Source organism: Saccopteryx leptura, chromosome 5 (assembly GCF_036850995.1).
Source record: "Saccopteryx leptura isolate mSacLep1 chromosome 5, mSacLep1_pri_phased_curated, whole genome shotgun sequence".
NCBI lineage: Eukaryota > Metazoa > Chordata > Mammalia > Chiroptera > Emballonuridae > Saccopteryx > Saccopteryx leptura.
The window spans coordinates 202,618,809-202,631,501 of NC_089507.1; the positions used below are offsets into that span (position 1 = coordinate 202,618,809).

Sequence of the window (12,693 nt, forward strand, 5' to 3'; positions counted from 1 at the left end):
CTTAAGTGTCTGTTTGTCGCCGATAGCTTATTGGTTGCTTGCGTAACTGTACTAGCCAATGGGGTGAAGTTGCCACGGCTGAACGCAAATTGAGTGGGTCAGGGGGAAGGTGAACATTTGTTTGCATTGGCAATCATCTGCTTTTGAAACAATTTAAGGCTGAACGCAAATTGAGCGTGTCAGGGGGAAGGTGAATATTTGTTTGCATTGGCAATCATCTGTTTTACATAAAAACTATGTCTTAACGTAATTTCTTTTAAGAATGCCTCCTAGAAAATACAGCACTGAAGAGGAGAGAAAAGGAGCTAAAGCTGCACAAAAACAGCTTTCTCGACAAAAAGAAACCACTGAGCAGAGAAAGACAAGGCTTGCTTCAGTCGCAGAGCAAATGCGTCTTTCTGGGCAAAATGAGACTGACGAGCATAGAGAAACAAGGCTTGCCTCAGATGCAAGACAAAAAAGCCTGTCTCGACAAAATGAGTCCCTTGAACAAAGGCAGGAGAGAAATGCAAAAAAACGACAGAGTAATGCTGACCGAAACACAAAAAGGATTAAAACAGTTTTCTTTGACATGAGAATTAACATTTTATTATTTAAATCACCTTTATTTATTGAGCTAGCGGTGGCTCTTAAGAAATGTACCGCCAGTGGTTTCCTTCACTGCACTCTACTTTAAGCAATTAAGCAAGTAGAAGGGGGAAACCTCGTGGGGCACTAAGCAAAGAGGCGTCCTCGCCGCCTGCCCTGGGTAATACAGTTTGAATTAGCAGACACCTTTGCACAAATCATTTTAATTACAATTTATAATATCTAGAACAGCGGTCATTTCGTATGACCGCCAGGCTTTCTAGTAAAGTCATAATCACCTCTAGATACTGCTACTTAAGTCCACCTTCTCTAGCACTCCACAGTGACTTCTGCTTGTTTCTCTACTCTCCTCCAATGCCCCATCTCTCCCTCCTAATCACCACCACTCTACTCACCAGAGATGGAGCGATGGAGCGGCCCCCTACTTCACAAAAAAATGAGAAGCTGCCACAAGGAGACTCCCTCCACTTCCTATTAGGGACCCTACAAACTGACCTGCTTCTGCACGCACCCTCCACTCTCCCGCATGGACAGCTGGTATCCACTCCCTCTACTTCCTATTAGGGACCTTACAAACTGACCTGCTTCTGCATGCACCCTCCACTCTCCCGCATGGACAGCTGGTGTCCACTCCCTCTACTTCCTATTAGGGACCCTACAAACTGACCTGCTTCTGCATGCTCCCTCCACTCTCCCGCATGGACAGCTGGTGTCCACTCCCTCCACTTCCTATTAGGGACCCTACAAACTGACCTGCTTCTGCATGCTCCCTCCACTCTCCCGCATGGACAGCTGATGTCCACTCCCTCCACTTCCTATTAGGGACCCTACAAACTGACCTGCTTCTGCACACTCCCTCCACTCTCCCGCATGGACAGCTGGTGTCCACTCCCTCCACTTCCTATTAGGGACCCTACAAACTGACCTGCTTCTGCACGCTCCCTCCACTCTCCCGCATGGACAGCTGGTGTCCACTCCCTCCACTTCCTATTAGGGACCCTACAAACTGACCTGCTTCTGCACACACCCTCCACTCTTCCGCCTGAAGACAGCTGGTGCCCACACCCTCCAGCTCTAGCAGCCTTCTCAGGAACTTCATGCTCTGTGTACAATCTAGAACCTCATCGTTTCTGACCAGGACACCACCATCGCCTCCCACCTGGACCAATGTAACCGCCTCTTAACTGGTCTTATTGCTTCAGCTCTTACTCGCCTTCCCACCCCCTATTCTTCTCCACACAGCAGCCAGAGGGATTCCCTTAGAATGTAAATCAGATTATATATGCTCCTCTGCTCAAAACTCTACCTGCTTTTCATCTCACTCTGAGTAAAATCCAGAATCATGCTCTTGGCCTCCAAGCCTTTCTAAGACCTGGCCCCATGCTATCCCCCCCCCCCCCCCGATCTCCTACCAGCTGTCTCCACCTACTTGTTGCGTGCTCCTGTTTCAGTGCCTTTGCACTTGCTTTTCCTGCTGCCTGGAGGCCCCCCCCCCTCAGATATCCACATGGCTCACTCATTCACTTCCCTCGAATTACCAAATGTCACCTCTTCAGAGTCCTCTCATCACCTAAAACTGTGATCCCTGCCCCTCATCATTTGTATTTCTTTCCTTACCAACTTTATTTTTTTTTCACTTTACTCTGACTTATTTTTCTAATCTTTCTCCACTGTATTAACTACCCTTGACATATTATGTTATCAGTTCACTTATTTTTTTATTTTGATTTTTTTGACAGAGAGAGGAACAGATAGGGACAGACAGACAGGAAGGGAGAGAGATGAGAAGCATCAAGTGTTCGTTGTGACACCTTAGTTGTTCACTGATTGCTTTCTCATATGCGCCTTGACTGGGGGCTCCAGCACAGCGAGTGACCCCTTACTCAAACTAGTAACCTTAGGCTCAAACCAGCAACCTTTGGGCTCAAACCAGTGACTATGGGGTCATGTCTATGATCCCACACTCAAACCAGCGACCCCAAACTCAAGCTGGTGAGCCAGCGCTCAAGCCAGATGAGCTCGCACTCAAGCCAGTGACCTCAGGGCTTTGAAACTGGGTCCTGTGTGTCCCAGTCTGACACTTCATCCATTGTGCCACCGCCTGGTCAGGCGTATCAGTTCATTTATTATGTCCGTTCTCTTCACTGCTGAATTCCCAGCACCTAGGAACTTCTAGATATGGAATAGGCACTCAACATTTGTTAAATAAACTGTCCTTTCTTTTTCCTGCAATATTTAACCTTTTCCCTCAACTAGCTCCCTTCCCAATGATATTGAAACAAGTTCAAACTTCTTCTACCTTTGAATAAAGAAAAAAAGAAACAACAACAACAACAACAAAATACAACTTCCATGCTCTCTATGTGGGAAGAAGTTGTCTGTGCTATTTCCTCCCCTCCCACTCACGCCTCACCCACTGCAGCCTGGCTCTCACCCTCACTGCCTCATCAGAACAGCTCAAGCTCCGGTCACCAATGACCCACGTGTCTCTCAATCTGATGGGCATTTTTCCAGTTTCTATATGATTTAACCTCCCCGCTGCATCTGACCTTATTACCGACCTGACCATCCTTGACATTTCCTATACTTCTTAAACACACGTTCTCCTAATCTACCCTCTGCCTCCTGCTGGCCCATTTCTTCTTCACTTCCCATTCAGACTCAGCCTCCTCTGCTCAGCCAGAGAAGACCAGGGGTCCCGTCTCTCCAGGCCATCTCACCCTCACCTACACCTTCAGTTCCCACCTCGACTCTGATGACTCCCATATCTTACACATCTGTCCACTTCCCAATCCACTTGTTCAATTGGATGGTCAAAGGCAGGTGACATTCAACACATCCCAGTCCCAACACCTCCCCCCCAACCCATTTCCTCAGAGATCTTCCCATACTCCCATCTTAAAGAACAGCACCAACATCCATCCAGTTGGGTGAGTCAGAAACTTAACAGTCAGCCTTAGCAATCCTCTTTCTCATGTTCTTACCCAATCCATCACCAGACTTATCTTTACCTTCTAAACAAGTGAGAAATCCATTCATTTTGCTCTGTTTCTACTGTCACCACGCTAAGTCCAGGCCACTAACATCTCTCATCTGGATGTTGGCAATACCTGTGGTCTTCCTCAAAGATGTTCTGAACACAATAGCCCAAGTGATCTTTCCAAAACACAAACCTGATTATCTTATCATCTTCTTTCCTATTTAGAACTCTTCAGTGTTGTCTCACTACTTTTGGTCTAAAAGACAAACTCCTCATAATGACCTCCTAGGTCTTGCACGGTAGGGCCGTGGCCTATCTCTCCCACCTTACCCTCAAACACTCTTCCCCTTCCTTTTTTTCCCACTAAAAAAAATATTTAACAAACAAAAAAATATTTGACATTATTATAAATTCATATGCAGTTTATCTTTTAGTTTCCCTAATAGGTGTGCTCTGTGCTGACACGGGGCCTTTGTACATGCTGTTTCCTCATGCTGCCAAAAAGCCTCTGACCCCAACCTATTTAATTCTTATTTACCATTCAGATCTCCAGACTCCCTCAGGGAAGTTTTCCCTCACCCCTATTCACTCCCCTTGCAAGACCAGGTTTCTCTCTTTCCTAGAACTTCTCAAGTTATTAGTATGACATAAGAATAAGATCATTTAAACAATGCGATTCTTCCCCATTCACTGCAAACTCCATGAGAATAGGGTCCTCATTCGTTCTTTCCTTTGCATCATGACACCACATGTGACACCCAAATAAGTATCTTCTGAATGAATGTCAGGCTGGTTTAATAAACAAGCAAAAGGACTATATAAAGAACAAATATACACTGACCACTCCCTAGGACATAGGGAAAATGTTAGAATTTTATGCCCTAGTACAAGAAGTTTATTCTCCCCACAAATCTATAAAACCTAATAAAATACCTAACAAAAGCTAAAAGACTTATTTACAACCAAGACAGGAAACCAAAGAAGCTTCTTATACGAAGACTCCTGGAATGAATTAACAAACATAAAAACTCTTTTCTAAGATAACCTTGCTGGAAAGAAAGTCAAGTATTTTCCTGGCAGGCCCCTCAGTCTAGTGAAAATGGTGAGAACTAAATACAGTGCTGAGCTATTTATATGGAAGACTCCATGTAGTTTCTCAAAAGTTCGCTCTTTTACATAAAGAATGGTTTTACTGTTTCCCCCAGCACTGCTTCCAGTGACTCCCCTGAGATTTACAAGTACAGGACAGAGCTCTAAATTCATCCAACCCCTTGCTTCACTGGTGTCCAAATGTCAGAGACTGGCAAAAAGGTCTATAAACCAATGAATGAGGGGACAGAGAAGAGAAAGCACTCAGCTCCTTCTTCTTTAAATATGGTAACACCAATGCCTCTGAATGTTAGCAGGTCACTTGTTAGGTGCCAGGTACTGTGTCAGTTACTTCGCTGCATTAGTTTCCTTAACCATTACGATAATCCTGTGACATAGGCATTACTATCTTTATCATCACATAGGGAAACTGAGGCTCAAAAAAGCTAAACTATTAGCCCAGGTTCACAAGACTAAGAAGTTTCAAACTCAGCTCTCAATTAATATTCTGCCAACCCAATGAATAAATGCTTTTTCAATAACCATACTCCATTTTTTAGATGCTGCTGCTAGACAGATAACCTCCTCTCCAAGAATCATAATAAAGGTTTACTTTCTGTAAGGCTCCTGACTCCTGTTAATCCTCAAAACTTTTATAGTTTAGAGTACTCATAAACAAAATGTCAAATTAAAACACAAGAATTTGCTAACATTATTGTATCTGCTATGATAATTTAGATAATTTTTGGTATTTTTAAAATTTTGCACTGAGGTTCTAATAGCGAGAATAGTTCTTTTGAATACATCAAAATTAGGACAACACAACATCACATGGAGGAAAAAGCAATTGACCAGATATCATATGATGTGTAAAGGATGAATGTTTTTTACACATTAATATACAACTAAGATTTATGAATGTACTCCCTAATTGGCTCCTTCCGGATGACATTTAAACAAGTCTTTTATACATTAAAGAAAGAAGAAAGAAAAGAAATCTTTCATGATCCACATCTCCTCCCCTCTTCACACCACCGCCAAACTCTGGGAAGAGTTGTCTGAGCTCGCTGTCTATTCCCTCACCTCCCACTCATGCCTCATCCCACTCCAGTCTGGTTTTCACCTTCCGCGTGGCACCGAAACAGCTCAAGCTAAGATCACCAAGGATCCACATATTTCCAAACCCCTTATATAATTATATATAACAGAGTAGCAAATCTAAAAAATCTTTTATATGTCAGGCTAGAGCCTGTGTTGTAGCTGTTCGCTCATCTGACTGTGCAGATATGGGTAAGTTGCTCTGATGAGTCCTTGTTTCCCTTTGACCAGTGGACCCAAAGATAGACATCAATCACATGTCGCTACTCTAGAATTAATAAGAGGGAGTTTACTGCTAATGAAGAGAGAGATGTCATAAATCAGAAAAGCTTCATAACTCAAATGAAGCTTACAGAAAAACAGCTCTTTACCTTCGTTTCTTTCTTCCCATTAGTCCCTAAATTAAAATAAATCCAAGACATATACAGTAAAATCCTGCAGAAAAAAAAATCTATAACCTTTTTCACTAGAGGTTTTCAAATACATCTTGAAGTTCAACTACAGAAAATATGGTCTCTTTACTTACTGAATGGTTTACTAACAGAACCTTCATCAAAATTTCACTGCACAGAAACACCACTGCAGTATGACTGTTTAAAGACTCTACTGACTTAAAATTTTTAAATTGTACTTATTGGGGTGACACTGGTTAATAAAATCATACAGGTTTCAGGTGTACAATTCTACATCACCTGTATACTGCATTGTGTGTTCACCACCCTCCATTTTGTGTGCATTTAAGAGCTTTCATATGGAGAAACAATACAGCATGGTAGTAATGGTTAATTAAGATCTTGGGCTCTACAGCCAGACTGCCATGTTCATGCCCCAGCTCCATTGCTTATTGGCTGGCTGAGTTCCAGTTCCCTGGGCCTCAATGAGGATAAGACTGGTAAGAACTAAACTGCATGTAAAGCCCATGGCACTGTGCCTGGAACATAAAAAATGCTCAGTACATGGCAGGTATCATATAGTTATTATAGAACATGTGATTTTAAAAAGTCACTCAATTGGGTGACTACATTAACCATAATATAGGCTCATCAGTTGTAATAAATGTAGTACTTTGGTGAGGGATGGTGACAATGAGAGAGGCTATGCATGTGTGGGGCAGGGGAAGGGGGAATTCTTCTCTGTACCTTTTCTGCAGTTTTACTGTGAATCTAAAAACTACTCCAAAATAAACTCAGTTTTTGGGTTTTTTTAGCAAGTGAGACAGGAAAGGAGAGAGATGAGAAGCATCAACTTGTAGTTGCGTCACTTTAATTGTTCACTGATTGCTTCCCATACATGCCTTGATGGGGTGGGGATGAGGTGGGGGTGCTCCAGCCCAGCCAGTGACCCCTTGCTCAAGCCAGCAACCATGGGATCATGTTGATGGTCCCATGCTCAAGCTGGTAACCATGTACTCAAGCTGGGGACCCTGCACTCAAGCTGGTGAGCCTGTAGTCAAGCCAAATGAGCCTCGGGCTCAAGCCAGCAACCTTGGTGTTTTGAACCTGGTACCTCAGCATCCCAGGTCAACACTCTATCCACTGCGCCATCACTGGTCAGGCTCAATTTCTCTTAAAGTTTCTCTCAATTTCTCTTGAAGTTCCATGTTCACATGAAAAATATGTTTACTATTATTTTATATGTTAGTGATGATGACTAAGAATAATGACAGGAATTACGGAACATTTAATTCTTACTTAGCCCTTTGTGCATATTAAGTTAAATCAAATATTGCGTCTCTTATCATATATGTAAAGAGTATTGTTATAACAATTCAGTCAAAGTCTTTGAGATTCCAAAATTTTTCTATGCCCAATTTAAAAGCACTCAATTATCTTGTCAGGTCTCCAAACTTTTTAAGAGCAGAAATATAAGTTAAGAAGAGATCATGGGAGAAAATGGCTCTTAAGACAGTTATAAAAAGGAGGTTTAATATGCAATTATGTTACCCAACAGAGGGCTGAAAGGCAAAAGATTATTTATATGTCAAAGATTCGTGAACAAGGTAAAGAACCACAATGTCCCTTCAGTGATAATACTCTCAGAGGCTCTTGATTTCTCCAGATAAAGTCTGGAAGGACACAGCCCTCTAACTGGGCAGTCTCTATGCATTTGGCATTTAGTGGAGATGAATCACTTGAGATTATTCTGAACCTTTTCCATCTTTTTCATCACTGTTTTTACAAGGGACAACCACCCGTCTTCGTTGAGTTTAGCAATAAACACAATATTTTAGTCGTGTAATTAAATTCTCATTTATTGCATCTACAAACCAAATAAAGCAATGTCACTACTGAATGAGGAACCAATGTAGGTTAAGATAACACATTAAGCCAGAGCACTTACAGTTTGTATGGTCTGTCACTTAAGATAATAAAAATAAATAATAGCAGCAAGCCTTTACAGAGCGCCTACTACATGCCAACTTCTTTGCACATGTCAACTGATAGCAAGTAGAAGACACAGGATTTGAACCTAAGCAGACTTGAGTCTAGAGAACACACTCCTAACCCCTACCCTGAATAGCTCCAGCAGCCCCATCCTCCTCCTCCAACAAGCTACAGCTGGTGGACTTATATCACAGAAGCTATTTCCTGTAAGTGCACTCCTCATTCAAGCATTTCAACTTTGAGCAGTCATTTACAGTTCCTCTTATCAAAACTATGATAATCCACACATGGCAACCTCTAAAATACTAGCCAAATACTAGCCAAATTGCACCCTTCTTATGCACAGGCTCATTTCAGCTACTTTTACTAGAAAGAGGGCTTTGCCTTGAGGTGCAGAGTTAAATCCCACCGGACACTTTGCTGTGTTTTCTACCGTTTATTAGTAAAAACAGTCATTTTCACTTAACAGCAATGACATACAATTACCTCTTAAACAAGATAGCCAGTTTAACTCAACACTATGCATAGGTTTCCTTACAATAGTTCCTATTACTCAATTTGATAATGATGAGCCACTACTGTCAATTTTCTATTCACTTAACCTGTGGTCAAATTACTTGCTTTATAGGCTATTTCATAAAATTCACTACTGAAACACTGAATGTGCATTCCACAATTTGTTAAACTGATAAGAACAGATTACCTAAGCTTGATCTTAGCTAAGAGGCCAAGAGGCGATGCATTCCACAATTTGAGTTGGAAAAAACTAAACTTTTGAACAAAGATATGATCCAAAAATGTCTAATAAGCTCTCAATATTATGGTTCTTTATGATCCACATGACAATTTTATGAGTAGGTTCCAACAATGTGACATACAATTTGGTGAAAATTATATGTTAAGTTTTCTGGGGAAGGAATGAAAACTTTTCTGCCAAAATAACTATTCTGAATTGTCTGTGACAATATCCTTTAGGTAACAGTGAGAGGATAGAATCCAAGCAAATTTCCAAGCGCAGTTAGAAGTGTCAGACTTTTCTGGCTAACTGCCGAACTGCTTTGTAAAGCTTATCTAGTATTCCTGAAAAAACAATATCCAACAGTTAGCCTTGGTTTTCTGAATAGAAAAGCTTTATAAATCCAAATCTCAGTAAATTCCTACAAGATTATCTAAGTACGTAACAACAGCCTCTACATCAATATTCCTGACCCGGAAGGGAGTCTCAGACCCTTATGAGAATCTGATAAAACCCATGCACTTTCTTCCCAGAGAAGTGCATAGTTCACAAACCCAATCCCAGGCCCCAAAAGAAGACTCCTAGTGCTGTACCTTGATCCAAATAAAGGGAGAAAAGTGATGGCAATCTCAAACTCTGCAACAGAAAATAAAACTTTCCGTTTACTCAATTTGTTAGGAAAAACAGGCCTTTTTCTTTTCTTTTTTTTAAGTGAGAGAAGGGGATATAGACAAGACTCCCTGCCAGTGCCCTGACCAGGATCCACTCAGCAGCAGGAGATGGTCTGGGGCCCACGCTCAAATCAACCGAGCTATCCTCAGTGCTCAGGGAGATCAGCGTCCCCTCAGCGACCACTTAAACCAATGCGAGAGGGGAAGAGAGAGGAGAAGAGGGAGGGAAGAGAAGCAGATGGCCGCTTTTCTTGTGTGTCCTGACCAGGATCGCACCCAGGACATCTGCACCCCAGATCAATGTTCTAACCACAGGGCTAGCCAATGGGGACAGTGAATTAACCTGAAGACAAATCTAGTCAACTGTGTTGATCCTCACAGTCCAGAACTCTCTTCTCCCAAAACTCCACATGAATACTTCTTGCCTTTCATTGTTCAGTTCAAACGTCACTTCCTCAGAAAAGGGTTACTTTCTTGACACCCTATCAAAAGCAGTCCTTTACTATTACATCTCATTCTTTTACTTTCACAAATTTGTTAGTATTCAAAGATGTCACATTAATTTTCTTACTTATTTTATGTCCTCTATTAGAGTATAAGTGCCATAAAAGCAAAAATACCGTCTGACTTGTCCCCCACTATATCCTCAGTGCCCATCACAGTGCTTGGTACACAGTGGGCATCTGATAAATATTTGTTGACTGATTCAAAGGAAAAAATAGGATGTCGATGCTGGAATCAACTACTAAGGTATTAACTAGCTCTGAACTATTGTTCTCTCTCTCTTTCCATAATCAATCAGCATCTACTATGTGCCAGGCACTGTTCGCAGGTGCTGGGAATCCAGAAGTGAATAAAACAGACAAGTATCTTTACTTCATAGCCCCTCTATTTGGGTGGACTGCCCAGAGTAAGATCTCTTGCTCACAATACCTGGAAGGCGCAGGATAACCCTCTACATTCCTTCCTTGAAGGGAGTTATGGGAAAGCCCCAAAATGAAAGGGAAACGTTCTCCAACCGAGCACCTCCACAGCAAGCCCAGGGTTTTTCCTACACCAGCTCCGCTCACACGGGAGAACCCCAAGCACCAGCACACGGGTCAAGAACAAACTTAAGGACTACTTCTGAGGCTGGTGGAGGGAGGAACCAGGAAACAGGACGGCAAGGAGTCGTGGCGAGAGCTCTGGGCTGGGAGGTTGGACAACCTGCCCTGGCTGTCACCAACTTGCTAGGTGACCTTGGGCCAGTCCCGAAGTGCCAGGGCATTAGTTTCCCTCGGGGTATAATGAGGAGGCCGGTAGGATGGAATCCGGGGTCGGGAGGAGGTGGCGCCCAGGAGGCCGGGCTGAGGACAGGTGGGGTAACGGCCGACGTGGGAGGAGGGCGCGGGGCCCGGCCGGGGCGGCTCACCCACCGAGCGCCACCTGGCAGGCCCTGCGCAGCTGGGAGTGCTGGGGCCGCTTCACCTCCTTGTCGGCTAGGATCTTCTCCAGGGCCCGGGACACGAACATGCTCTTGGTCTGGCTCTCCTGCATGGCCCCAGCCCGGCAAGGGCTGGTGGCCCCGCGGGCGGGCGGCACGAACGAGCGGGCGAATGAGGCTGCGGGCCTGGCGACCCGGCCGGCACCCACCGCGTCCGTCTGCGCCGCCCCGTCAGGAAGCGACACCGCAACTCCACGGCGCCGCCATGTTGGAGCGCGTCACGTGACCACGTGATTGGCGGGGCCGCTACGACCGCCGCGCGTCTGTCGAGTCCGTGACCCCCCGCCCCGCGGGGCGGGGCCTCCGGCTGGGGCGGGGCGGGGCCAGGTGGACCAGGACGGGAGGGGAGAAGGTGGAGGAAGGAAGGGAAAAAGAAGGTGGTCAGGCGAAGTGGAATTGGGCAAAGGCAGGCGAGGACCCGAAAGGCGGAAGAAAGGAGAGGAAAGGGAGAAGTAGTAATGTGAGTGATAGGAAAGAAGGTTAGGGGAAAGAGAGGCTGAGAAGAACGCGAGGGTGGAGTCAGAGGTAAGAGGTGAGGAAGCAGAGGAGATGAGAGGAGTTGGGGGGGGGGGAAGAGAGTTGGTAAGAGTGAGAGAGGTGACGGTTCAGAGAAGGAGGCGAGGAGGAAAGAGAGGAAGCTCGGGGTTGGAAGAGGAGGGAGGTGGGTACAGACGAGGGAAGGCATGAAGGTTAGACTGGTAGGGAGCAGGGGTGGAGGTGGGGTGAGGAAGGGATAGGGTGAGGGCAGAGAGTAGGTGAGGGGACAATTTAGGAGAAGAGCAGGGAAGAGGGAAGAAAAGAGGAGACGAGAGGGGTAAAGGGGAAGAGGGGGAAGGTAGGACAAGGGAAGAGGAATGAAATGGCAACAGAAATGGTGTGGGAGGGAGGTGAAAGGGGAGGAGGTGAGAAAGGATGGCGAGAAAACCTGGTGGATGATGGGAAGAGAAAAGGAAAGGAAGGGTTTGATGGGTGGATGGAAAGGAGAGGTGAAGGAAGGGGGAGAGAAAGAGAGAGGTACACTGTCCAAAACAGGATTTCTCGGTGCCTGTTGGCAAAACACATACATTTTCCTCACAACCCTCCTGGCACGGGTTAGGGCTGAGTCCTGGTTAGTTCAGTGAACTTCTGTGTGTCTAGTGCCATGCCTGTGCACAGTGTTGCCAGTAAGAGCCACCCAAAGTGCTCATCCCTCTGGAGTGTGTCCGTTTATGTCCATAAACCTGTGGTTCCTCACACTGCAGTGCAGCAGGGTATTTGGAAGCGTCTGACAGGAGAAGAAACAGAGATTGCAAGTGCAACGCAGCCACAAACAAGTGCTAGAAGACAGATTCTGACCCAGGGGAACCTTTCCCTCCATCCTACTGTCAGTGGTTTCACAACACCCTTGATGATGTTCCCCAAAGTCCTTTCTTTCACATTGCCCTCCTCTCCCAAGCGGAGCCATGGGGCTCTGGGCTCATGCAAGGATATGTCTTTCTTGGAACCCTCGGAAACTTCCCATGCAGGCATGCTCAAGCACTCAGGTCTCTGCTCAAGCATCTTTTTTTTTTAAATTTTTTTTTTTTATTTTTTTTTTTATTTATTCATTTTAGAGAGGAGAGGGAGAGACACACAGAGAGAGAGAGAGAGAGAGAGAGAGAGAGGAGAGACAGAGAGAGAGAAGG

General features: G+C 44.6%; 1 protein-coding gene across 1 annotated transcript in view; it reads right to left on the minus strand.

The window, feature by feature from the left end:
* Positions 1–11,252, minus strand: part of ARFGEF2 (ADP ribosylation factor guanine nucleotide exchange factor 2) — a 92,762-nt gene extending 81,510 nt beyond the window's left edge. The window contains exon 1 of the mRNA XM_066387555.1: positions 10,962–11,252. Coding sequence (XP_066243652.1) covers positions 10,962–11,082 — 121 coding nt within the window. The 5' untranslated portion in view covers positions 11,083–11,252. The remainder of the gene's footprint in view (positions 1–10,961) is intronic.
* Between the last annotated feature and the right edge of the window lie 1,441 nt (positions 11,253–12,693).